At 40.1% G+C, this 23872-nt stretch overlaps 1 protein-coding gene across 3 annotated transcripts in view; it reads left to right on the top strand.

Moving 5' to 3' along the window:
* CFAP58 (cilia and flagella associated protein 58) overlaps positions 1-23872 on the top strand; it is a 136972-nt gene that overhangs the window by 64081 nt on the left and 49019 nt on the right. For all 3 annotated transcript variants that reach the window (XM_036736436.1, XM_036736434.1, XM_036736435.1), the window contains exons 12-15: positions 2304-2444; positions 2723-2946; positions 8763-8874; positions 15140-15244. In XM_036736436.1, the coding sequence (XP_036592331.1) occupies positions 2304-2444; positions 2723-2946; positions 8763-8874; positions 15140-15244 (582 nt within the window). The remainder of the gene's footprint in view (positions 1-2303; positions 2445-2722; positions 2947-8762; positions 8875-15139; positions 15245-23872) is intronic.

Below are 23872 nucleotides of genomic sequence, written 5' to 3'. Positions count from 1 at the left end.
AAGAATCTTGAGGATGGTTTTCTTAAAGTTTCTGACTTATGACTAAATAAGATGTGCAAAATTCAAGTGCAGAGACACTGAAGAAGCTACTGTGTTTCATCAGCTCGTGATCTCTGTGCATGCTGGAGCTGTGTCATCCCAGCAGATGTGAGAACCACAAACATCTCTTAGAACATGACTCCGGTTGGATGGACCTTTTTTGGGACCTAACAGTTAACCGTGCATGACAACACAGATTTATAACTGCTAAATGCATAAGACCCAAGATTTTTGTTTGCTGCCAACATTTAATGCCAAAGCTTGTTTACAGCTCATATATCTATGACATAAGGAGGCCATTCAGAATTGTGATATATTATAAAAAGAATTATATAGCAATACCAAATGCATGAACAGCTTTACATTTTCGGACAGATACTTTTCCATGCTGTTGATTGCATTTTAATATAACAGGGCTTACATTTTGTTCTCCTGTTGGATTCAGATCAGCTCTTGGTACTTAGTAAAATGGAAGTGAATGTTTCACATCTGGGAAAATAAAAGTTTTATTAAAGAAAACATGAGCTGAGCAGGTATTTTATTGTTGTAGTCTCTGTCATTTTAAGTGATTGTGGAAACTGAAATGTTGATCCTCTACCCTTTTCCTTTTTCCCTTGCAGAAGTAAAACTTAGATTAGATTGCCTTTGAAACTTAATTTCTTTTTGTTCCCCAGACCAAAGTATATTTCATGAACGAACAAACAAAACATCCTGTTTTACCTTGTTTAGATGGTCTTTGGTCGCATCTAGTTTGTTGATACATTGGGATTATGAAGTAGCATATATCTTCTATTTGAATAAGTTTGAGGTATTAAATTAGTGATGTTTGGGACCCTTCTGTATTACAGGCAGACCCTAGGTAGAGGCTAGCCCATAGGACTGATGGGAGGGGCTTTTGCCACTCAAATACCTTTCAGTAGTGTGCCTGGGGGACTTTTCTAATATTGTCCTCGAAGAAATGGCCACCTCTGTTTCTTTCCGGATCACTGATCTCCTCTTGGGGTTGTGTAACACTTTTTTTGTTTTGACACCTTAACCTCTGTTTTCAGAATATCCTGTAATTCCAATTTGCATTGGAAGATGAGCTCAGTTTGTGCCTTCCTTCCCATGCCTTGTTACCAAACATTAAATGCTGACATTCTGATTTAGAATGCCTGCTGACCTTTTAGCCTTGCCTAAGAACCTCTCAATGCCATACTGTTCCTCTTTTGAATGATATTACATTGACATGGGGGACAGATAGATAAAAAATAGAAATATTATTCATGTAACTATTTTACTAAGCTAATTGTAGTCCCATTTTTGTGCCTTTACTCATGCTGGTTCCTCTGCCTAGAATACTCCTCTCACCTCCATTTAGCTAATTATTACCTGTCTAATCCCCATCTCATCTTCTTTGTGAAACCTTTGCTAAATTCCAAACCCTTGTGACCTTTCCTTACATTTGGATGGTGTTTATTGTATCATTCTATTTTTACTTATCAAATGCTGCATTTTATTATTAGTTACCTTTTCATACATGTACGTGTCTAATCATCCCTGCTTAGATCGTAAGTTTCCTGTGGACAGAGGATATGTCTTACTTATCTTTTTATTCCCTTCAGTGCTTAGCATGGCACCTCACACATAGTTAAGTACCAGAGTATATTTGTTACAAGCTTGTATGTGTGATAAAATGGGATATGTTTTATTTCCTCAACTAAATTGCATGCTCCTTGAGAGCAGGGACTATATCTTATCCTTATTCGCAATTCCCATGGTGCTGTACACATAGTTGGTCTCATTAAACATTGGATTGAATTTTTGCTTATAACCCAAGTGGCCCCCAAAGTCAACTTGCAAGGGTATATGACCAGCATGTTAACTTTATAATGTAATGTCCCTGTGTCCTCAGCACAGTTCTTTATACATTTTACATATGCTCCCTTGGCAGTTAGTTGGAATGCTGTAAAATGCTGCTGAATACAAATGAAAACTTCAGTGCACATATATGGTAAAATGTTAGAAATTCCTCTTGGGCATAATTCACAGAATAAACATGTTTGCTATAATGTGCATTATTACTACACTTCCTTATTTATTTCTTTGTGCTGGGTTTGTGTTTTTTCAGTTTCATATTTGTTCATGCAAATGATCAGAGCCATGTTGAATGAACCAACCTAGAAATGTTCATGAAGGTCAACGGCGCACCTAAATCCTGATCCCCAACTCATACTTTGTGTGGTTACTAAGCAAAATTTGTCTGGGTCTTTTGTTCCTGTCAGGCTGAACTGCAGAAGCTGAGACAACAAGCCCTTGAGACCAAACACTTTATTGAAAAACAGGAAGCTGAGGAAAGAAAACTCCTGAGAATTATTGCTGAGGCTGATGCTGAGAGGTTGAGGCAAAAGAAAGAACTGGACCAGGTGGGAAGACTATTCAAAAAACGAAGGTGTTTGAGTCAACTCTAGGTCACTTTTTCTTTCTCTCTGAGCTCTTCTATCTCTATGGAAAGAATAGTTCCATCTGTGTCTCTTTCATCTGTTGAATATGAAACATAATATGTATAATGCCTAGAACAGAGGAGGTGCTTAATCAAACAAATGCTTTCTTACTTGGTTGATAACTCTAATGCCTTATTAAAACCAGCATTACTTCCCAGTAACTAACATTGCTCATGGTACCATGTTTCTTCCTTGTCTAGGTCATAAGTGAGCGAGATATTTTGGGATCTCAGCTGGTTAGGCGGAATGATGAGCTTGCTTTGCTTTACGAGAAGATCAAGATCCAGCAATCTGTACTGAACAAAGGAGAAAGCCAGTACAACCAGAGAATAGAAGACATGCGCATCCTCAAACTGGAGATCAAGAAACTCCGCCGGGAAAAGGGAATTCTTGCCAAAAGTGTGGCAAATGTGGAAGAACTCAGGTTAAGATACTCCAAACATATTTCATTAGCAATTGTGGTCATGTTAACCATATCGGGAACAATTGAAATAATTGGATTTTGCTTTCATTTCTCAACACATATCTTTGCTAAGTTATCAAAAAGAAACTTAGGATATCATAGAATGTTATAGAATATCATAGAGCTGGAAAAGACCTTGGAAATAATCTAATTTAGCCACCCCCTGCTGCCCCATCCCATTTTATAGAGGAGGAAATAGTGGCCTAGAGAGGCTAAGTGTCTTGTTCTAGGTCACCCAGCTTGTAAATCATGGAGGCAGGGGAAGAACCCTGGTCTTTTGACTCTTAGCGTTCTTTCTACTACTCCATACGCTGGGTAGAATATTGTCATGTAAATAGTGCCCCATGATAACCTCTACGCATTTTCTTTCTGTGGGCTTATATTAGAATTGAAGGAAGAGAAGAAGGTAGTTCTAGCATCATTGAAAGCAACATTTCTTTATTTGCAGCATTCATTTTTAAAAATTGAGTTCCAAATTCTCTCCCTCTCACTGGCCCCTCCCCCACCCATTGAGAAGGCAAGCAATATAATATCAATTATACAAGTGAAGTCATGCAAAAACATTTTCTTATTTCCATGTTGCAAAAAAGCAAGAAAAATAAATTGAAAAAAGTAGAAAGCAATGTTTCCTTAGGTTTTCTTTTAGTTATTGTTGAGTCATTTCAGTAGTATCTGACTCTTTGTGACCCCTTTTGGGGGTTTTCTTGGCAAAGCTATTGGAGTGGTTTGCCATTTCCTTCTCCAGCTCATTTTACAAATGAAGAAACTAAGGCAAACAGGGTTAAGTGACTTGCCCAGGGTCACACAAATAGTAAGTGTCTCAGGTCAGAATTGAATGGAAGCCCTCCTGATTCCAGGGCCACCTCTCTATCCACTGCCCATATTTCTTTAGACCCTCTCTCAGTGTTCTATCCCACATCTGTTTTACCTTTGAGTACTTTTGTTATGGTGGAATGCATTAAAAAAAGATGTTGCCTTATATAAGATACATTCTCCCTTTGGGAAAACAGTTCACTGGTTTACATATATATATATATAATTTGGGACTTTAGAAACCACAATAAGTCCTGAACTTTTAAAGTAGCTCTTTTTATTATTTATTTATTTAACATTTTAGTTTTAAGCATTGATCTTCACAAGACTTTGAATTACAAATTTTCTCCCCATTTCTACCCTCCCCCCCCACTCCAAGATGGCATATATTCTGATTGCCCCATTCCCCAGTCAGCCCTCCCTTCTGTCACCCCACTCCCCCCCGTCCCCTTTTCCCTTACTTTCTTGTAGGGCAAGATAGATTCCTATGCCCCATTGCCTGTATATCTTATTTCCTAGTTGCATGCAAAAACGATTTTTTGAGCATCTGCTTTTAAAACTTTGAGTTCCAAATTCTCTCCCCTTTTCCCTCCCCACCCACCCTCCCTAAGAAGGCAAGCAATTCAACATAGGCCACATGTATTTCATTATGCAAAACCCTTCCACAATACTCATATTGTAAAAGACTAACTATATTTTGCTCCTTCCTGTCCTGTCCCCCTTTATTCAGTTTTCTCCCTTGACCCTGTCCCTTTTCGAAAGTGTTTGCTTTTAATTACCTCCTCCCCCTATCTTCCCTCCCTTCTATCATCTCCCCTTTTTTTATCTCCTTCTTCCTTCTTTTCTGTGGGGTAAGATACCCAACTGAGTGTGTATGTTATTCCCTCCTCAGGTCAAATCCAATGAGAGCAAGATTCACTCATTCCCCCTCACCTGCCCCCTCTTCCCTTCCAACAGAACTGCTTTTTCTTGCCACTTTTATGTGAGATAATTTACCCCATTCTATCTCTCCCTTTCTCCCTCTCTCAATATATTCCTCTCTCATTCCTTAATTTGATTTTTTTTTAGATATCATCCCTTCATATTCAACTCACCCTGTGCCCTCTCTCTCTCTCTCTCTCTCTCTGTATATATATATATATATATATATATATATATATATATATATATATATATATATATATGTACATACATATATATATGTGTGTATAATCCCTTCAGCTATCCTAATACTGAGGTCTCATGAATTATACATATCATCTTTCCAGGTAGGAATGTAAACAAAACAGTTCAACTTTAGTAAGTCCCTTATGATTTGTCTTTCTTGTTTACCTTTTCAGGCTTCTTTTGATTCTTGTGTTTGAAAGTCAAATTTTCTATTCAGCTTTGGTCTTTTCACTGAGAAAGCTTGAAAGTCCTCTATTTTATTGAAAATCCATATTTTGCCTTGGAGCATGATACTCAGTTCTGTTGGGTAGGTGATTCTTGGTTTAAATCCCAGCTCCATTGACCTCTGGAATATCATATTCCAAGCCTTTCAATCCCTTAATGTAGAAGCTGCTAGATCTTGTGTTATCCTGATTGTGTTTCCACAATACTCAAATTGTTTCTTTCTGGCTGTTTGCAGTATTTTCTCCTTGATCTGGGAGCTCAGGAATTTGGTGACAATATTCCTAGGAGTTTTCTTTTTGGGATCTTTTTCAGGAGGAGATCAGTGGATTCTTTCAATTTCTATTTTACCCTCTGGATCTAGAATATCAGGGCAGTTCTCCTTGATAATTTCTTGAAAGATGATATCTAGGCTCTTTTTTTGATCATGGCTTTCAGGTAGTCCAATAATTTTTAAATTATCTCTCCTGGATCTATTCTCCAGGTCAGTGGTTTTTCCAATGAGATATTTTACATTGTCTTCCATTTTTTTCATTCCTTTGGTTCTGTTTTATAATATCTTGATTTCTCATAAAGTCACTAGCTTCTACTTGCTTCAATCTCATTTTTAAGGTAGTATTTTCTTCAGTGGTCTTTTGGACCTCCTTTTCCATTTGGCTAATTCTGCCTTTCAAGGCATTCTTCTCCTCATTGGCTTTTTGGAGCTCTTTTGACATTTGGTTTAGTCTATTTTTTAAGTTGTTATTTTCTTCAGTATTTTTTTGCATCTCCTTTAGCAAGTCATTGACTTGTTTTTCATGGTTTTCTCACATCACTCTCATTTCTCTTCCCAATTTTTCCTCTCTTTTTCTAATTTGCTTTTCCAAATCCTTTTTGAGCTCTTCCATGGCCTGAGACCAGTTCATGTTTTTCTTGGAGGCTTTTGATGTAGGCTCTTTGACTTTGTTGACTTCTTCTGTCTGTATGTTTTGGTCTTCTTTGTTACCAAAGAAAGATTCCAACATTTGAGTCTGAATCTGAGTCAGTTTTTGCTACCTGGCCATGTTCCCAGCCAACTACTTGACCCTTGAGTTTTTGTGTGGGGGTATGACTGCCTGTAGAGAGTACTTTGTCCCAAGCTTGAGGGGCTGTGCTGTTTGTTTTCAGAGCTATTTGTACATAGCAAGCTCTGCCACACCAGTGCTCCTCCTCCCCCAAGAACCGCCAACCTGGACTGTGACTCAGATCTGAGCAGACTCTGCACTTGGATCCACCACTTAATTCCTCCCACCAGGTGGGCCTGGGGCCAGAAGCAACTGCAGCTGTAGTTCTGTACCTCAGAGCTGCACCACCTCCACTGCCCCAGGGGCAGTGGCCGAAAAGCAAACTCCTTTCACTCTGTCACCACAGTTTTTCCCACTAACCGTCTCTGTTGTCTTTGGTGTTTTGTGGGTTGAGAAGTCTGGTACCTGCCACAGCTCACTGATTCCAGGTGCTAAGGCGTGTTCTGCCTGGCTCCTGGTCTGATTGGTCTGGTTGCGGCCCACATTGGGCTCTGCTCCGTTCAGCTCCCAGATCCTTGCGATAGACCTTACCCAGTGACCATCCAGGCTGTTCTGGGCTGGAGCCCTGCTTCCCTCTGCTATTTCATGGGTTCTGCAGTTCTAAAATTTGTTCAGAGCCATTTTGATAGGTGTTTGGAGGGTCCTGGGGGAGAGCTTTAGGCAAGTCCCTGCTTTCCAGCTGCCATCTTGGCTCTGCCCCCCTAAAGTAGCTCTTTCTACTATTTGCAGAATCCTGGAAAAGCATCAGAAGCCACAGGTGGACATTTATTAGCTGCAAACAAGGGCACATTTTGTACCTACTGCCCAAATTCATTGGAGTAAAAAATGATTTTACATTTAAATTCAGGGAATGTTTTTAAGAATTGTACGTTATGGGGCATCTAGGTGGTGCAGTGAGTAGAGTACTGGCTCTGGAGTCAGGAGGACCTGAGTTCAAATCCAGCCTCAGACACTCGACACACTTACTAGCTATGTGACCTTGGGCAAGTCACTTAACCCCAATTGCCCTGCCTTCCCCCCTCCCAAAAAAAAAGAATTGTGTGTTGGTTATTATTGCAAATGGATCAATTCTCACTAACTATAATATAGAAATTCCACATTTAATGAAGCCTCAAGCCCATCACTAGGTCTGCCAGCTGTAGAGGTGATTTTGTCACCTGCATGGAGAATCTGATTTGACTGGTCCTTCAGGGATTATCTCTGTTCTGCCTCCGTGGACTTGAACATTCTTACTCTCCTACTCTTGCTAAATCTGTGGCAAATGGTGGGGGCATCTTCAACATATTCTTTTCATTCTAAGCAGTTGGTGGCTCTGAGCTGCCTTTTGAGTGAACATGGTACAGTTAATTCTAATGGCTTATCTTGCTAATGAGGGGAAGTTGTATTATTAGTTTGAATGAAGCAATTAAGTAAAAGAGACTGATTAATATTAGCTCTCTGCACGCACACAGTAGAAGGGCACAGATAATAATATCTTTGCTACCCTTTGTTATTAGTGTTTGCCTTTACCCTCCGTCATTCTTCAAGCTTCCTGGGAATGGTGCGGTAGTAGGCCCATAGTAAGGTGCAGTATATTTGAAAAAAAAATTAGGCTGAAAGCCAAGAGACCTGAGTTCTAGTCCCATTTTTGGCTGCCATTAATTAGTTTTAGTTCTCATGTTTTTTTTAAAGATTGTTTTCTCCTATATATAAACGAGGGGATTGTACAAAATGACTTCTAAGGCCTCTTGTAGCTTTAAAATTCCGTGACCTAAATTGAGGATGGTAATGCCCATTAATTAACAATTTCCTCATATCTTTTGGGGGAGTGTTAGAGCCAGACCTGAAATATCAGTATTGTAAGGAAGTAGTCTAGGACTTATTGTTGCAGTTTTTAAACATTTGTTTGGATTACCTAGGATTTGGTTTTGAAACATACAAAACAACCCAAAACCAAAAAACAAGTGCATTGCTTCCCTTGAAAAGATGTTGAGGAAGGTGGCAGAGTCCTAGAAGAAACTTAGAGTTGTGTAGGGTCTTTGGGCTGAAGTGCAAAGAACTTTGAAGTCATAGGTAGAGGTTCAAACCCTACATCTGATGCTCCCTGTGTGACCATGGGCAAGTCAGTCAATCTCCTTAGGCTACAGTTTCCGCATCTGGAAAGTAAGAGGGTTAGACTAGATGGCATCTGAAGTTCCTTTCACCTCAGTTTCTGATCCTTTGATTCCACATGGTTGGCACTTAACACCAGGAGGCCAGATGCCTTGAATTGAAAATGCAGATTTCTCCCACTGGCTGCGGGTGTTGTCCTGAACTCCTGAATTAGAGCTATAACAGCTCACTTGCCTCCGAGTTTTTCCCCATAAATCACAAAATTGTTAAACCAAGTGATGAAACTGGGTTACTTTGATAGCTAATAGGTGCATCTGTATCTTAAAAGTCTTCCCTAAATCCAAGTTTTCTTCTGAGATTTCTTCTGTGTTGAATATCGTGGTGATGTAATACTCAAATTGGTACCAAATTTCTTGACTGAAGAGACTTTGTCTTTTTCAGGCAGGAGCTTTTTCACATGCAAAGAGAATTCTTAAAGGAAAGGACCCGCTGCAGAGCCCTGGAGGAGGAACTAGAGAACCCCATGAATATACACAGATGGAGAAGATTGGAGGTAACATCTGGCAAAGCATTATTCCATTTCCAGCTCTGTTCCTCTACCCCACACACATTTTCTAACCTAGAGCACAACATGAAACATGGCTTTGTTTAATGCTATGCAAATTGTTGCTTATAGAAGGAGGCTGGGTGAAATGTAAATTGTGCTGTTCCAGAGCCAGATGGTTCAATTGGGTTTTGTTTAAGAAGTCTCTGGCAAAACTCTGCCTACTTGGAGGCTTAAAAAGATGTTCAAACTCAACACATGGACTGGTTTCACCTACCAGTCTATGGCCGTTGTTTAGGTTGTTTCCTGCCAGTTAGCTTTTGTTTCTGTCTACCACTTTATCTTTGATTGTACTGGCCAGTGGCATCCCCACTAGTTTTCATTCAGGCTTTGCATACTTTTCTCTCTTGTAGGAAGCAATCATCTCATGAATTAGGCCCTTCTGTGGAGGACTAACAGATAGATAAAGCATTTGTTAAATACTTAATATGTGCCCAGGCACTAGTACAAAGACCAATATTTTATTAACTAAACTGCTTCTCTTTGGGATTTTTCAACAGTACTATTGGTGGATAACGTAAACAATTTTACTTTAATTTTATGTCTTCCTGGTAGTCATTACCGCCAAAGCACCGCCACAGGTGGTGTATTAAATCAAGAAAAACAGACAGACGAAATTGAAAGGCGGGCTATGTGTGTTCAGGAAGATGATGGGTGCCTCCTTTAGTCATTCCCACAACATGCATATAAGAAAGGGGCCTGAGACTAACTGAACTCAAGTGTTAAGAGAATATGAATATTTTGATGTAAGGAAAATTGAAGTAATGGGGGAAATTAGCCAAATAGATTACAGGAAGTAATTTGTTTTCTAAAAAATATTTAATGAAGAAAATATTAAGGGTAATGCTTAATAAATTGTTATGTAAATAGGAGGCCTGAATTTTAACAACATTCAGGTCTGCCAAGAAATACTGTGCCAAATGTAGTCCAAATATGTGAATATCAGTTGGCTCTATTAGGTGTCTTTTAAATAAAGTTAGAGCCAACTGAAATTTCTTCCCGTCTTTCCTTTTTCTTTTTTCTTTCTTCCCCGCCCCCCAAACTCATTCATCCCTAGTCAAATCCCCAGAGTGGCTTAGCTGTCTTACCAAATGAGTGAGAATATGGATTCTCCTGAAGACATCTAGTCAGAGACTGTGAATTCATTTACTGACAAGATTGTTCATTCCTTGTGTTTCTGTGCATGCCTCTACAAAGCATAATTCCATGTCAGGGTCTCTCAAAAAAGAAAATAGAAGCTTTGGAAAGAATTTGAGAATATTTAGATGGATTTTTTGAGGGTACCTTGTTAAATTGTCATGTCAGATCAATTAATTGAAAGTGGGCTCAGAAAGTACAGAGAAAAATTACTGATTTTTATTTCTGTGCCATGAGTTTAGATTGGGAATAGGTTGTTATTAGAAGGCCACCTTTCTGCGTCATGACCCTCCATTAGAACTAAATGTTGTGGTCACAGGCTGCTGCTAATGATCAGAAATATACGTACCAGAAACCCATCCCATTCCTGATGTGAATGAAACTACTTGTTGATGTTCTTGAAGGTGGGGGACGATATCACAGGATGGTGGAACTCATCATCAAAAACATGACCATGTCCATTGGAGGGATAAATTTGATGAGCACTCAGTTTCCTTTTATTGGCTAAGTGGGCATTTGCAAAGTTGTTAGCACCTTCTTCTGGGGTAGTTTTCCATGATGCCTTTCTAATCCACCTAATTAAGGTGAAGTCCTACACACAGACACGTCAATGTCCAAAGGGAGGCATAGGATCACAGATGTAGAAGGGATCTCATGGCCTATCTAGTTAAAGCCCACTTTTGTATAGATAAGGATGTTTTTTTCAGCTATTCTTTGGGCAACTTGGAATTTCTTGAAGTTTTCTTTTCTTACCACAAATACCTGCTATAAGTGTACCATGAGAGTTATGACTTCTAGTCATATCTAACTCTTTGAGAGTAGGCATAGTTTCAGTATCCCCGGTGCCTATTACAGAGTATATCTCATATAAATACTTGTTAATTGATTGACATCTGGTATGACCAACCTACTTTTGCCTGTGAAGAGCCCTTTAAAGCTTCTTAAGTGCTTTGGGCAAGAACAAAATTGATGATGGTGGGTGTGAAACTGACTTTTTACCTTCCCTAGGAAAGAGGCATCTTGTTGTAAAAAAACAGGGTACAGGACTTGAGGTCAGGAAGATATGAATTACAATCTTGTCTCAGACACTCATTCACTCTTTGACCCTGACTTAACATCTCTCTAGCTAAGTTTCCTCATCTACTTCACAGAATTGTTATGAAGATCAAATGAGATAATATGTGCAAAGTACTTGAAAACCTTAGTGTCATAGAAATGTTAGTGAAGTCAACACCTACTATATGCTAAGTACAGTGATAAATACTGAGGATACAAATAAAGGCAAAGAATAGTACCTGCCCCCAAGGAGGCACATTCTAATGGAGGAGACAACATGAAAATAACTATGTACAATAGGCTATAAGTAGGATAAATTGGGGATGCCCTCAGAGAGAAAGCACTAAGATTAAGGAGGACTAGGAAGGTCTTCTTGCAGAAGGTGGGGTTTTAGCTGAGCCTTAAAGGAAGCTAGTGAAGCCAGGAGGTAGAGATGAGGAGGAAGAGCACTTGAGGCACGGGGGACAGCCAGTGAAAGTGCACTGAGTTTGGAGATGGAATATTGTGCGTCATGAACAGCAAAGAGAGCAGTGTCATTGGTTTGCAGATTGTATGGAGTGGAATAAGGTGTAAGAAGACAAGAAAGGCAGTGAAGGGCCAAGTTACGAAGGGCTTTGAATGCCAAACAGAGGATTTTATATTTAATATTGGAGACGTGATAGGCAGCCAGTGGAGTTTATTGAGTAGGAGGTGGCATGGTCAGACCTGCCTTTTAGGAAGATCAATTTGACAGCCGAGTGGAGGATGGTTGGGAGTGGGAGAGACTCGAGGTAGATCAATCAGCAGGTTTCTACAGTGGTCCAGGTGCGAGGTGATGAGGGCCTATACTACGGTGGTTCCAGTGTCAGAGGAGAGAAGTAGGTGTCTGAGAGATGTTACAAATTAGGTACTGATAGAACTTGGTGACTGATTTGATATGGAGAGAAGAGACAGAGAGAAAGGAGTTGAGAATGACACCTAGGTTGTGAGGCTGGGTGACTGGAAGGATGGTGGTGCCCTCAGTAGTAAAAGGAATGAGGAAAACGAGAATGTTGGGCCAGAGGGAAGATAAATGAATTCAGTTTTGGACATGTTGAGTATAGGATGTCTATGGAATATCCAGTTCAAAATGTCCAATAGTCAGTTGGATTTGTGAGACTGGAGGTTAGGAGAGAGGTTAGACCTGGAGATCTGGGGAGCATCAGCATAGAGATGATAACTGAATCTAAGGGAACTGATGAGATCACTAAATGGAAGAGTATAGAGGGAAAAGAGAAAAGATCCCAGGAGTGGCTTGGCCTGGATGAAGATATAACAAAAGAAACAGAAGGAGTGTTCAGATATGTAGGAAAAGAACGAAGAGAGAGTAGTGTCATGAAAATCTAGAGGGAAGACAGTATCAAGGAGAAGAAACTGATTGATAGTGTCAAGAGGATGAGGATTGAGATTTGGCAATTAAGAGATCATTGGTAAATTTGGAGAGAGCATTCTCAGCTAAACAATGAGTTCAGACACTGGACTGAAGAGAGTTAAGAAGAGAGGAGAAGAAGTGAAGGCATTAATTGTAGACATCTTTCTTAAGGAATTTAGCCACAAAAGGGAAGAGAAATATGGGATGATAGTCAAGGGGGATGGATGGAACAAGTGAGGGTTTTGGGGGGATGGGGAGATGTAGGTGGGTTTGTACACAAGTAGAAAAACAACCAAAAGGCAGAGAGAGACTGAAGAGCAGTGGGAACTAGGGATAATACAAGGGCCAATCGGCTATAGGAGAATGGATGCAATGAGATCATTTGTGCACGTAGAAGGCTGCCTTGGCGGAAGGGGCTACCCTTCTCATGAGACAGGTGAAAGAGGAGATGGTGGCTGAAGGCATATGAATGATGTGAGATGAGGAGGAGAGGATAAGAGGGAGCTCTTGGTGAATGGCCTCATTTTATTCAGTGAAATATGAGGTAAAGTACTCAACCAAGAGAGTTGGGGAAGATGGAACCATGGAAAGTTTGAGGAAGGATAAAAATATTTGGAAAACTGCTATGGTGAGTGGGATATTGAATCAATTAGGATGGTGTGTAAAAGGATTATCTTGCTGTAAGGAGGAAGCGGTTGAGGTTATGTAACATAAATTTATAGTGGACACCAGTCAGCATAGTTTTGTGATTTTTCTCCAGCAATATGCAAATATGAGTAAAGGCAATAGATATTGGTGGTAATCCAAGCCTAAGGCTTGATATGGCAAAATTATTGATAGAATAAAAGAACCAGGGAATCATGAGAAGGGGATAGTGTAGAGTCAGATTGGTTCACCAAAGAGCCAATATGGGAAAAAGGAGGACAGTGTCAGAGGTAATGACCTGGGAAAGAACTGAGGGGTGGAGGGATTGGAGGATACAGTGAAGATGAACAGGATTTGGCATTTTGAGGCAAAGGGAGAGGTAGAATGACAATAGATTGTGATCAGATAAAGGAGTTTCAGAGTTTATGAATATGGAAGTAGAGTATTTGTGGGTGATAGCAAAATCAATTATGACTACATTTATGTGTAACTGGGGCTGTACACAATGGAATGGAAGAGAAGTCTTGTAAAATGAATAAGTTAAGGAATGGTGAGGTTAAGTGTTTTGAGGGAGTATTAATATGTATGTTGAATGTATCAGGGCTGGAGTTGGGGAGGAGACTCTGAACCTGACAGTGAACTTATTGAGAAGGGAAGGTGAGTGTCCTGATTATCAACAGATAACAGCTACTAGAATATTGGTTAGGTGATAAATATAGATTGAATGAATCTCTAAGGAGGAAGGGTTCCTCTGTGAAGATAGTAGGAAAAGAGTCTGGAAATGGCTGGGGGAAGCAGAGAGTATTTTGATTCCCCTTCCACAGCCAGTGAATGGTAGTGGTGGTGGTGGTGGTGGTGGGGGAAGTGGTATGAATAAAAGTGCAATCAGGGCTGGAAATGTTGGCCAGGGAAACTGTTGTGTTATCAAGGAGGGAGCCAGGTCTCAGTGAGTACAAGAAGATGGAGAGTGAGAAAGGAAAAGGTTTAAGATAAAAGCAAGTTTGTTATCTATGGGAGCAGGCACTCCAGAGAGCACAGTAGAAGTAGTGTGAAGGTATGTAGGAAGGAGTGTGTAGGTGCGTAGGAAGGAATGTGAAGGTGTGTGGGAAGGAGTGTGAAGGTATGTAGGAAGGAGTGTGAAGCTTTAAAGTGGGAATTTGGGGGATTTGAGTTGAAGGGGATGGGAATAAGGGAGTGGTTAGTCATAGATAAAAGAATTTGAACAATGATAGCTGGGGGTAAAGAATAACTAGAATGAGGAGGTATGATGGGGTGTGAATATGTCAGTTATCGAGGAATTAATTCAGGTAGATTATCAGTATCAATAACTTCTGCCACAGGGTTTTGTCACCCTAAGGCTTTCGGCAGTGGTGTGTACCTGGAGAGAGGAGTATTGGGAAAGGCAACTGGTATGGAGTTGTAGGAGGCCAGAGAGGGTACTGGGAGCATGATCAATAATTGGCTATCAGTGAGGCTATTATTATTATTATCTAAGTTATTCATATTATAGCCATTACCCTAGAAACTTGAGGGCATGGCATAATGCATAGAGAAGAGATCTGACCTTGGCATCATGAAGATCTAAGTTCAGGTCCTGCTTCTGACATATACTGGCTTTGTGACCATGGACAATTGAGTCACTTGACATCTGAACCCCATCTCCTCTTCTGTCAAATGGAGGTATTAGACTAGGTGGTCTCTATGGTCCTATTCCAGCTCTGAATATATCATCTTACTATAAAAGAAACTCTGCTCACAACCCGACAGCTGAAAAATCCAACCAAGTAAAGGTTCATGACTATGTCTTGTGTGTGCTTTGATGTGAATGCTATGAAGGCAGAGATATCATCCTCTCTTTTAAAAATGTTCCAGACAGTGTCTGGGGACTCATAAGGCATCTGAAAAAAGCAGGAGTGCTTCTGTGATAGTGATTGATGACATCACACTGAGAATATTGACTGGTCTTTTGTCGTTCCTCTCGGACAGGCCAGTGACCCCAGTACTTTTGAACTGATACAGAAAATCCACACGCTGCAGAAACGTCTCATCAGCAAGACAGAAGAGGTAGTAGAAAAGGAATTGATCCTTCAGGTAGGATTCTTCTTCCTTGCCTTTTGCATTTACCGATATTCTCACTCTCAGCACGTTCCTGTCCCAGCTGGTCTCTGGGTGATGCTCAGTAATCCTGGCATCTGTTGTGTTCTTCAGTGATGTTGAGTGTGGCATGCCTGCTAGTGAGCAGCAGATGGCGACAGAGACTCATGGATGGAGGACAAGCCACGGCTGATTAATTGCTCTTTTATGCTTTCTTCATTGATATCTAGAGAATTCTGGAAAACACTTGTTTGATTGGGCTGTGGAAATGATTTTCTAAATCTATCCAGTTTTCTTTGGTAGGCTCTTGTGAATCTGCTGAGGAGTGTTAAGGCTATCTTCCCCACCACTTTTAATTTGGGTAATAAACTATCGTTGAGCTTAAGTGATTTGGCTTTAGACTTCAGAATCTGCCAAGTGAAATAGAACAAATGAAAAATTATTGGGGTAGGATGGAGGCAATTTTCTCTGGGTCTTTGGCCGGGAGCGTATGGGTCCTTTCTGGAGATCACGGCCCTTCCCAAGGCCTCTGTCAGGCAGTCATCTGTACATCAAGCAAGAATGTACCTGGACATTTTTGTTTTACGCAGTTGTTTTAAAAAATCCTCCCCAGAATGATGTAAGCAGCTTCAGGTTGTCCTACATGGTCTACGAGGCTGTTTTCCCTCTCTGTGGTGTTGGTCTTTGTGGAACAACAACTGTAGGGAATGAATCATATTGCTTATAGCCACTGGTAGAAATCAGAAAAGAGACATACCAAGATACTGATATAACCATCCAGGGCCATGTGTGTTAATTTATTGACCAGAAATATCAGAAGGAATTGATTTTAAGGAGCATGAAATATAACTCAGAGTTATCTCTGACCCCTGGCCTAGGCTCTCTACAGTCTCAAATAAATTATGCTGAGAGTAAATTTTAGGATGTTTTCTTCTAAGTGAAATGGAATGTGGTCTTGACCACTACTCTGAGTTTTATAGGTATTCCTGAAGCATCACATGGTCTTTTAGCAGTCACAGAGAAAAGGACAGAATTCAGGAAAGAGGAACCTTGGAAACCTTTATTCAAATCAGCTAATCCTCAAGAAATATATTCATCAAGTCAATCTACCCTCTGGACAGGTTGACCTGTTTTGTAGCTGACATGTGCAGTCTCCTGGGACTTGTATGTCCCAGAAAAACCACTTGTGTCAGTCTTAGAGAAAAAAAATCTGGGTGCTTCATTGGATTTGTATTTTTCCAATGTGATTTCATTAAAATGTTTGAAAAGTGCTTTGTACCTAACAGAAAATACTGCAATTAAAAATGATGTGTTTGGTTGAATTGTGGATTGTATAAAAATTCTTTTAAAAAAGAATGATTAATATTTTGCTTTCATGGGAAGGGATTATAAAGAAATAAACAGGTCCCTTCCCCTTCTAGCTGCACATACAGTAGAAGGACAAGCTGTGTTCACATTGAAATAGTAGCTTCCTTCATGGTGGTTTGTTAGATTCAGTTAGAAAGTAATGGGTGAGCCTCTAAGGGGCTTTGAGGAGAATTCAGGTCCTAGTGTCTTTATGTTTTGTTATTAATGTCAGGCTTTGCAGTGGTTTAGAATTTACAGGAGGCTGAGATGTACTTTCAGTTCTAATGCCTGTATCTTTTTGTTGTGTGTATGTGTGAGTTAAGGTCCTGTGAGTACATTAAGGTATATGGGCATTCTCTGAGTTCTTTGTTTAAGGATGGGTTTGAGAAAGGTGCTTCAGTACTGACTACAAGGTGCATTAGAGAGAATGGATAGAATCTCTTACCCGAGTCAGAATATACACAGTGAATCAGGACTTCCTTTTCTGTAGCCATCCCAATGATGTTTTGTTCCTTTTATGCTGAAAAGTAGAATCACAGCACCTTGCAGTTGAAAAGGATCTCATGTGCCAACTAGTTTAACCTGTACTGAAACAGCAATCCCCTCTATAACACACTGAAAAGTGATGATATAAAACGTTTGCTTAAAGACCTCCATGAAGTGGGGGCAGGAAGCAGGAGATGGCTTACAAACCTCCTGAGGCACCCCATTCCATTTTGGAGTAGCTATAATTTCTAGGAAGCTTAAATCTTCTCTGCAATTTCCTTCTATTGTTCCAAGTTCTATTTTCTGGGGCTAAACAGAAGGGAAAAAAACTGTAATCCTCTTCCAGGTGAGATCCATTCAAATAATTGAAGACAGCTATAATGTTCTGCCTAAGGTTTCTTTTCTCCAATTTCAACATCCCTAGTTCCTTCAGCCTATCCTAGATGTGATGTCCAAGCCCTTGGTGATTCCTGATGCCCCTCCCCCCGGACAATCTCTACACAGATGGGGACCCTAAACTGAATACAGGCTTGCAGTCCAGTAAAGAGTATGGCAAGATTTTCGTTCATTAGTCCTGGATGCTGTGCTTCTCTAAATATGGACTAAGATCGCAGTATCTCTTTTGGCTAGTGTTTAATGTTAAGGGGATCATGGTGCAGTGGAATCTCACACAGTTGACTCGTTCTTCCCTATCTTGTGAGGTTGTTTTTTTCTTAACCCAGAGTATGAGACTTTATATTTCTCCTGTACAATTTCATCATATTCTATTCAACCCAACATACTAACCAACTGATATGTTTTTGAATCCAGAGTTTGCCCTTCAATGGGTTAACTATTCTTCCTAGTTTTGTGTCCTCTGTAAAGTTGACAAGCATGCCATCTAGATCTTTATCCAAGCCCTTTATAAGAACTGTGAAACAGCACAGATCCTTGGGGGACTTCATTAGAGACCACTTTCCAGTAACTATCAGTGATTATTTTTTTGTGGTCTGGCCTTTCTAATTTCTAAATTCTAAATTCATCCAGCCCACTAGAAGAGCATGAGTGACTTTGTCAAATTCTTTCTTAAAATCTGGGTATATTAATGAGAGCTATAGCATTCTTTTCTATGTTATAACCCTGACAAAAAGGAAATGTATTGTTTATGGCATTAATTGTTCATAGTGAAGTCATTCTGACTGACTCGCGGTGATCGTGGTTTTGGTGGTCATTCCCTTTCCCAGAGAGCCCTCTATCTCTAAATTCCTTGCCATTTTGTGTCAAAATTCAGGTCCAGGTGACTCAATTTCTTTTTAAAATAGAAATTATCTTTTTTAAATTTTGATTTCGATAAACATCAATAAATGTGAGCATTTCCATATACAAAGAACAGGAAAAGAGGCTTGTATATGAAACAATGAAACTCTGTTATATACTGTTTATATATATATGTGTGTGTATATATGTATATACATATAGACATGTGTATATATACATATATGTATATAAAAATAACGTGGCAGTACAACATTGACCTGATTGTGTCCCCTTCTGAACTTCCTTCTGCTTTCTTCTGTGTATTTTAAATGCTTCATTGATACTTTTTTCCTTTTATTCTTCCTTTTTAAAAAAATATGATCACTGTCTTTCCAGTTCCCCTCACAGCTTTGTCTTCCCTTGTGACCCACATGTACAAAAAATATTTATAGCAGCTCTTTTTGTGGTGGCAAAGAATTGGAAATTGAGAGAATGCCAGTCAATTGAGGAATGACTGAACAAGTTGTGGTATATGAATGTAATGGAATATTATTGTTCCGTAAGAAATGATGAGCATGCAGATTTCGGAAAAGGTGGACTTACATGAACTGATGCTGAGTGAAGTGAGCAGAACCAGGATAACATTGTACATAGTAACAGCCACATTGTGCGATGACCAACTTTGATAGACTTAGCTCTTCTCAGCAACGCAGTGATCTAAGATGATTCCAAAAGACTCGTGATGGAAAATGCTATCCATATCTAGAGAAAGAACTGTGGAGTCTGAATGCAGATCAAAGCATACTGTTTTTTCTTTGTTTTTGTTATTTCTTTCCTGTGTCTTTTCCGTTTTGTTCTGATTCTTCTTTCACAACATGACTAATGTGAAAATATGCTTAATATGATTGTACATGTATAACCTACATCAGATTGCATGCTGTCTTGGGGGAGGGTCGAGGGAAGGGAGGAGGAAAAATTTAGAACTCAAAATTATATAAAAGTGAATGTTGAAAACTAAAAATAAACAAATAAAAACAAAACCTCCCTTGTAACAAATACATATATTGAAACAAAGGAGATTCACACATTGGTCATTTCTGAAAATATATGTTCCTATTCTATACCTGCAGCCTGCCACTTCTCTTCCATTTGATGGGGAAAAGCACATTCCATCATTAGTCTTCCCAAGTTGTGACTAGTCATTGAATTGATCAGAGTTCTTAAGTTTTTCATTTATTTTTCCTTTATTGTATTCATTATTTAAATTGTTCTTCTGGCTTCACACACTTCACATTGTATCAATTCATGCTAGGCTTTCTAATTTTATTTAAATCCATCTTTCATTATTTCTTTCAGAGCAGTAATATTTCATCATATTCATATGCCATAACTTGTTCAGCCATACCCCAATAGATGAGTGCCTACTTTGTTTTTAATTCCTCACTACATCAAAAGTGCTGCTATGAGTATTTTTCTATATATGTGCCCCTTCCCACTGTCTTTGATCTCTTTGGAGTATATACCTAGTCATGATATCACTGGGTCAAGTTCAGTGACTTTTGGAGTATATAAATTGCTCCTCACAGTAGATGGACCAGTCCACAACTTCAAGTATGCTAGTGTACCCGTCCTCCTATAAACCCTCTAGTAATTGTTACTTTTTCTTTTCTTTGCCAATCTGATAAATGTGAGATAGAACCTTAGAATTGTTTTAATTTGAATTTCTCTTATTATTAGTGACTTGGATAATTTTTTCATATAGTTAACATTTCTTTTGAGAAATCTATGTTCATACTCTTTGACCATTTTTCTACTGAGGGAATGTCTCTTGTATCAATTTCCTATATACTTTGGATAGTGGGGTGTAGGTTGTGTTCAGGAAAGACTAATACTTCTGGTGTGAGGGCTGCTGAGCCCTTTTCAGGGCTGCTTTCCACCTTTGGTGTCCACCTGATACCCCTAACTCTTACCTGTGGCTCCAAGAAGCTGTAGCATGCACAGTGGCCAGACCTTGGTAAACCATTTTGGCAAATGGGTTAAACCAGGTTGAACATAACTGAGGGGTCTCAAACCTGCCAGTGAGTTGGGGGTTGTCCATCCCATGTGTGGGAAGATTTCCCCTGGTGGAATGGGCAGACAAGAACAGTTCGTTCCAATGGCTACGAAGGCAGCTGAAGCAGGTGCTGTGGAGCCCTTAGAGCTTGGTTAGACATCGAAGATGCCAAGGTCATCCACTGAATCCTGAACCATCACCAGTCATCTTAACTCTGTCCTGCCACTGAACTGTGATGACTCTGGAAGAGAGAGTAAGGGTGACGACTTTGTGCAACTCTGCCTCACTTAAATCCAATTTACGTAAATCAAAGACGTCACCCATAACATTTTGCCTATCTCAATGTCCTGTGGCAACAGGCAAGTGATAAAGCAGCAGGTGTGGATACACTGAGAGCTGTAGTCACAAGGCCCAGGCCATAAGGCCATTTTCTCATTGGAAGCAGAAGTGTGATTTGGCAGCCCCCTGGGTGTCTGAGCTGCCTTTTAAGGATTGCACGGCCCACCTCCTGCTGTGGGGAAGGGACTAGAAAAGGTACCTTAAAAATTATTTGCTTACCCAACCCTGGCCTGATTACTGCAGTAGGTGGAGATCCTACCCTGTGATCAAAACACAAAAAAATGTACAAAAACTTATGCAAAGTGATTCCACTCACCACTGGTAAATGGAATATGTGCACACTTATAGACAACATAAAATCCAGTAGACCTGAAAGATGAGCAGCTCTTGTTGGCAAGAGAACTCAGCAGGTATCACATCCAAATAGCAGACCTGAGTGAAACAAGGCTGGCAAATGAAAGCTACCTTACTGAAGTCAGAGCTGGATATAGGTTTTTTTGGAGTGGCCACAGTGAAGGGGAGCAATAGGAATCTGGTGTAGGTTTTGCAATTAAAACTAATCTAGTCAACAAGCTTGTATGCCTACCAAAAGGAGTGATCAACAGGCTCACGACAGTGTGATTGGCACTTCCAGGAAAATACCATACCACCATCATCAGTATCTATGCTCCCACCACCCTGATGAGCTCAAAGAAAAAATTTATGAAGACTTAGAGACCCTTATCATCAGTGTGCCAAAGGAGGACAAGCTTATAATTCTGGATGACTTTAATGTTAGAGTAGGCTCAGACTACCCAACATGGCAGGGAGTCCTTGGGAGGAATGGAGTTAGAAACAGCAACCACAATGATCATTTATTACTGAAGATTTGTGTATCTCATCACCTTTCTGTCACCAACACTGTCTTCCATTTACCTAAACATAATGAAACTTCATGGATGCACCCTCACAGCAAACATTGGCATTTAATAGACTATGTGATTGTAAGGAGAACAGATAGATGGGATGTGAGAATAAGGAAGGCAATGTGTGGTGCAGAGTGCTAGACTGATCATAGACTTGTACTCTCCAAGCTAAATATTTGCATTCAACAAAAGAGGTGACCCCAAGGCAAAATGACTGCCAGAAGACTTAATATCAACAGATTAGAGCCTCTGAATGGAACAGTTTGTTGCTAACTTGGAGGGAAAGTTGAGCCAACACACAGTTGGCAACAGTGGAGCAGAAAAGGAGTGGGCAGCTTTCAGAGATTTGGTGTACAGTACTGCATTTGCTCCTCTGGGTTACAACACTGACAGACATCAAGACTGGTGTGACAAAAATGATGGGGAAATTCAGAAGCTTCTAAATGAAAAACAAGAACTTCACGGAATTTACCAGCAGGATAGTTCCTCCATCTCTAAGAAGGCAGCATTTAATTCCATCAAATGTAAAGTAGAAGTGAAACTTAGAAAGATGCAGGTTTTCAGCTCAGTAAGAAGGCAGGTGAAATTCAGTTTTATGCTGATAGTAATGGTCCAAAGAACTTTTATGATGCCCTAAAGGCTATTTATGGACTAAAGATCTATGGTGCATCTCAGCAGTGATGGAGCCACATTGATTAGGGTTAAGTACATGATCCTGGAGAGATAGGCTGAAAACTTCCATAGTGTTCTCAACAGACTGTCATCAATCAATGCTAAAGCTGTTGACCATTTGCCTCACATTGAAGTCAGTCCCTCCCTAGCTTAAGTTCCAACTGAAGAATAGGTTTTGAATGCCATTAGGCTCCTTTCATGTGGCAAAGCACCTGGGGCTGATTCTATTACAGTTGAGATTTACAAGGTGGTGGTGGGGGGGTGGTTCATTGCTCATACAAAAGCTGACTGAAATTTTCCAGGTTATCTGGTAAGAGGAGGTTATTCCCCAGGAGTTCAAGGATGCTTCCATTGTCCATCTCTATAGAGGTAAAGGAAATAGATTGCCCTGTGACAATCATAGGGGGTGGGGTGGGTGTCTCTGTCTTAGTAATTGTTGGCAAGATTCTTGCCAGAGTCCTCCTTAATAGGCTGATCCTTCACCTGGAAGATGGTCATCTACCTGAGAACCAGTGTAGCTTCAGAAAGGGCCAATGAATGGTCAGTGTGGTGTTTGCTGCATGATAACTCCAGGAGAAATGCTAGAAGCAGAACAAAAGTCTGCACACAACATTTGTAGATCTGACCAAGGCCTTTGATACCATCAGTCATGAGGGCTTTTGGAAAATTAGGTCAAAATTTGGTTTCTTGGAGAAGTTCATCAGTATTATATGTGAATTTCATGACAGCATGCTTGCCTGGGTTCTGTTTAATAGACAATGCTCTCGTGCTTTCCCAGTCACCAATGGAGTGAAACAAGGCTGTGTGTTTGCTCCCATGTTAATTTTTAGTATGTTATTTTCAGCCACATTGTCAAATGTCTTCAACAAGGATGAACATGGCATCAAGGTCAGCTATCACACTGATGGTAAATTCTTCAACTTGAAAAGGCTACAAGCCAAGATTAAAGTGGAAGGATTATTGGTGCATTATTTTTTATTTGCAGATGATTGTGTGCTCAATGTATCTTCTGAAGCTGAGATGCAACAAAGTATGGATCAATTCTCTGCTGTTTGTGCTAATTTTGGCCTGACAGTGAACACCAAGAAAACGCAGGTGCTCCATCAGCCACCACCCCACCATCCATACGTGGAACCATTGGTTACCGCAAATGGAGAAGTTATTATTAGTTGCTTTGGCAATATACTTTCCAGGGAGGTACACATATATGATGAGATTGACGCACACATCACCAGAGCTGATGAGTGTTTGGGAGGCTCTGAAGGAAAGTGTGAGAGAGAGGAGGTATTAGACTGACTACCAAACTGAAGGTCTGTAGAGCCATTGTGTCGGCCTCATTGTTGTGTACCTGTGAAACCTGGATAGTCTACCAGTGTCATGCCAGAAAACTGAATCGCTTCCATTTGAACTATCTTAGGAAGATTCTGAAGATCACCATGCAGGATAAGATACCAGACACTGAGGTCCTTTTTTGAACTAAACTACCAAGTATTCAAACTCTATTGCAGAGAGAGCAACTCCAACAGGATGGCCACATTTTTCAAATACAGAAGTACGCTTGCCAAAAAGACTGTTTTACGGAGAACT

The sequence above is a fragment of the Trichosurus vulpecula genome, chromosome 8, assembly GCF_011100635.1.
Source record: "Trichosurus vulpecula isolate mTriVul1 chromosome 8, mTriVul1.pri, whole genome shotgun sequence".
NCBI lineage: Eukaryota > Metazoa > Chordata > Mammalia > Diprotodontia > Phalangeridae > Trichosurus > Trichosurus vulpecula.
The sequence above is the reverse complement of the archived record's forward strand: the minus strand, read 5'-3'. Positions and strand labels throughout refer to the sequence as shown.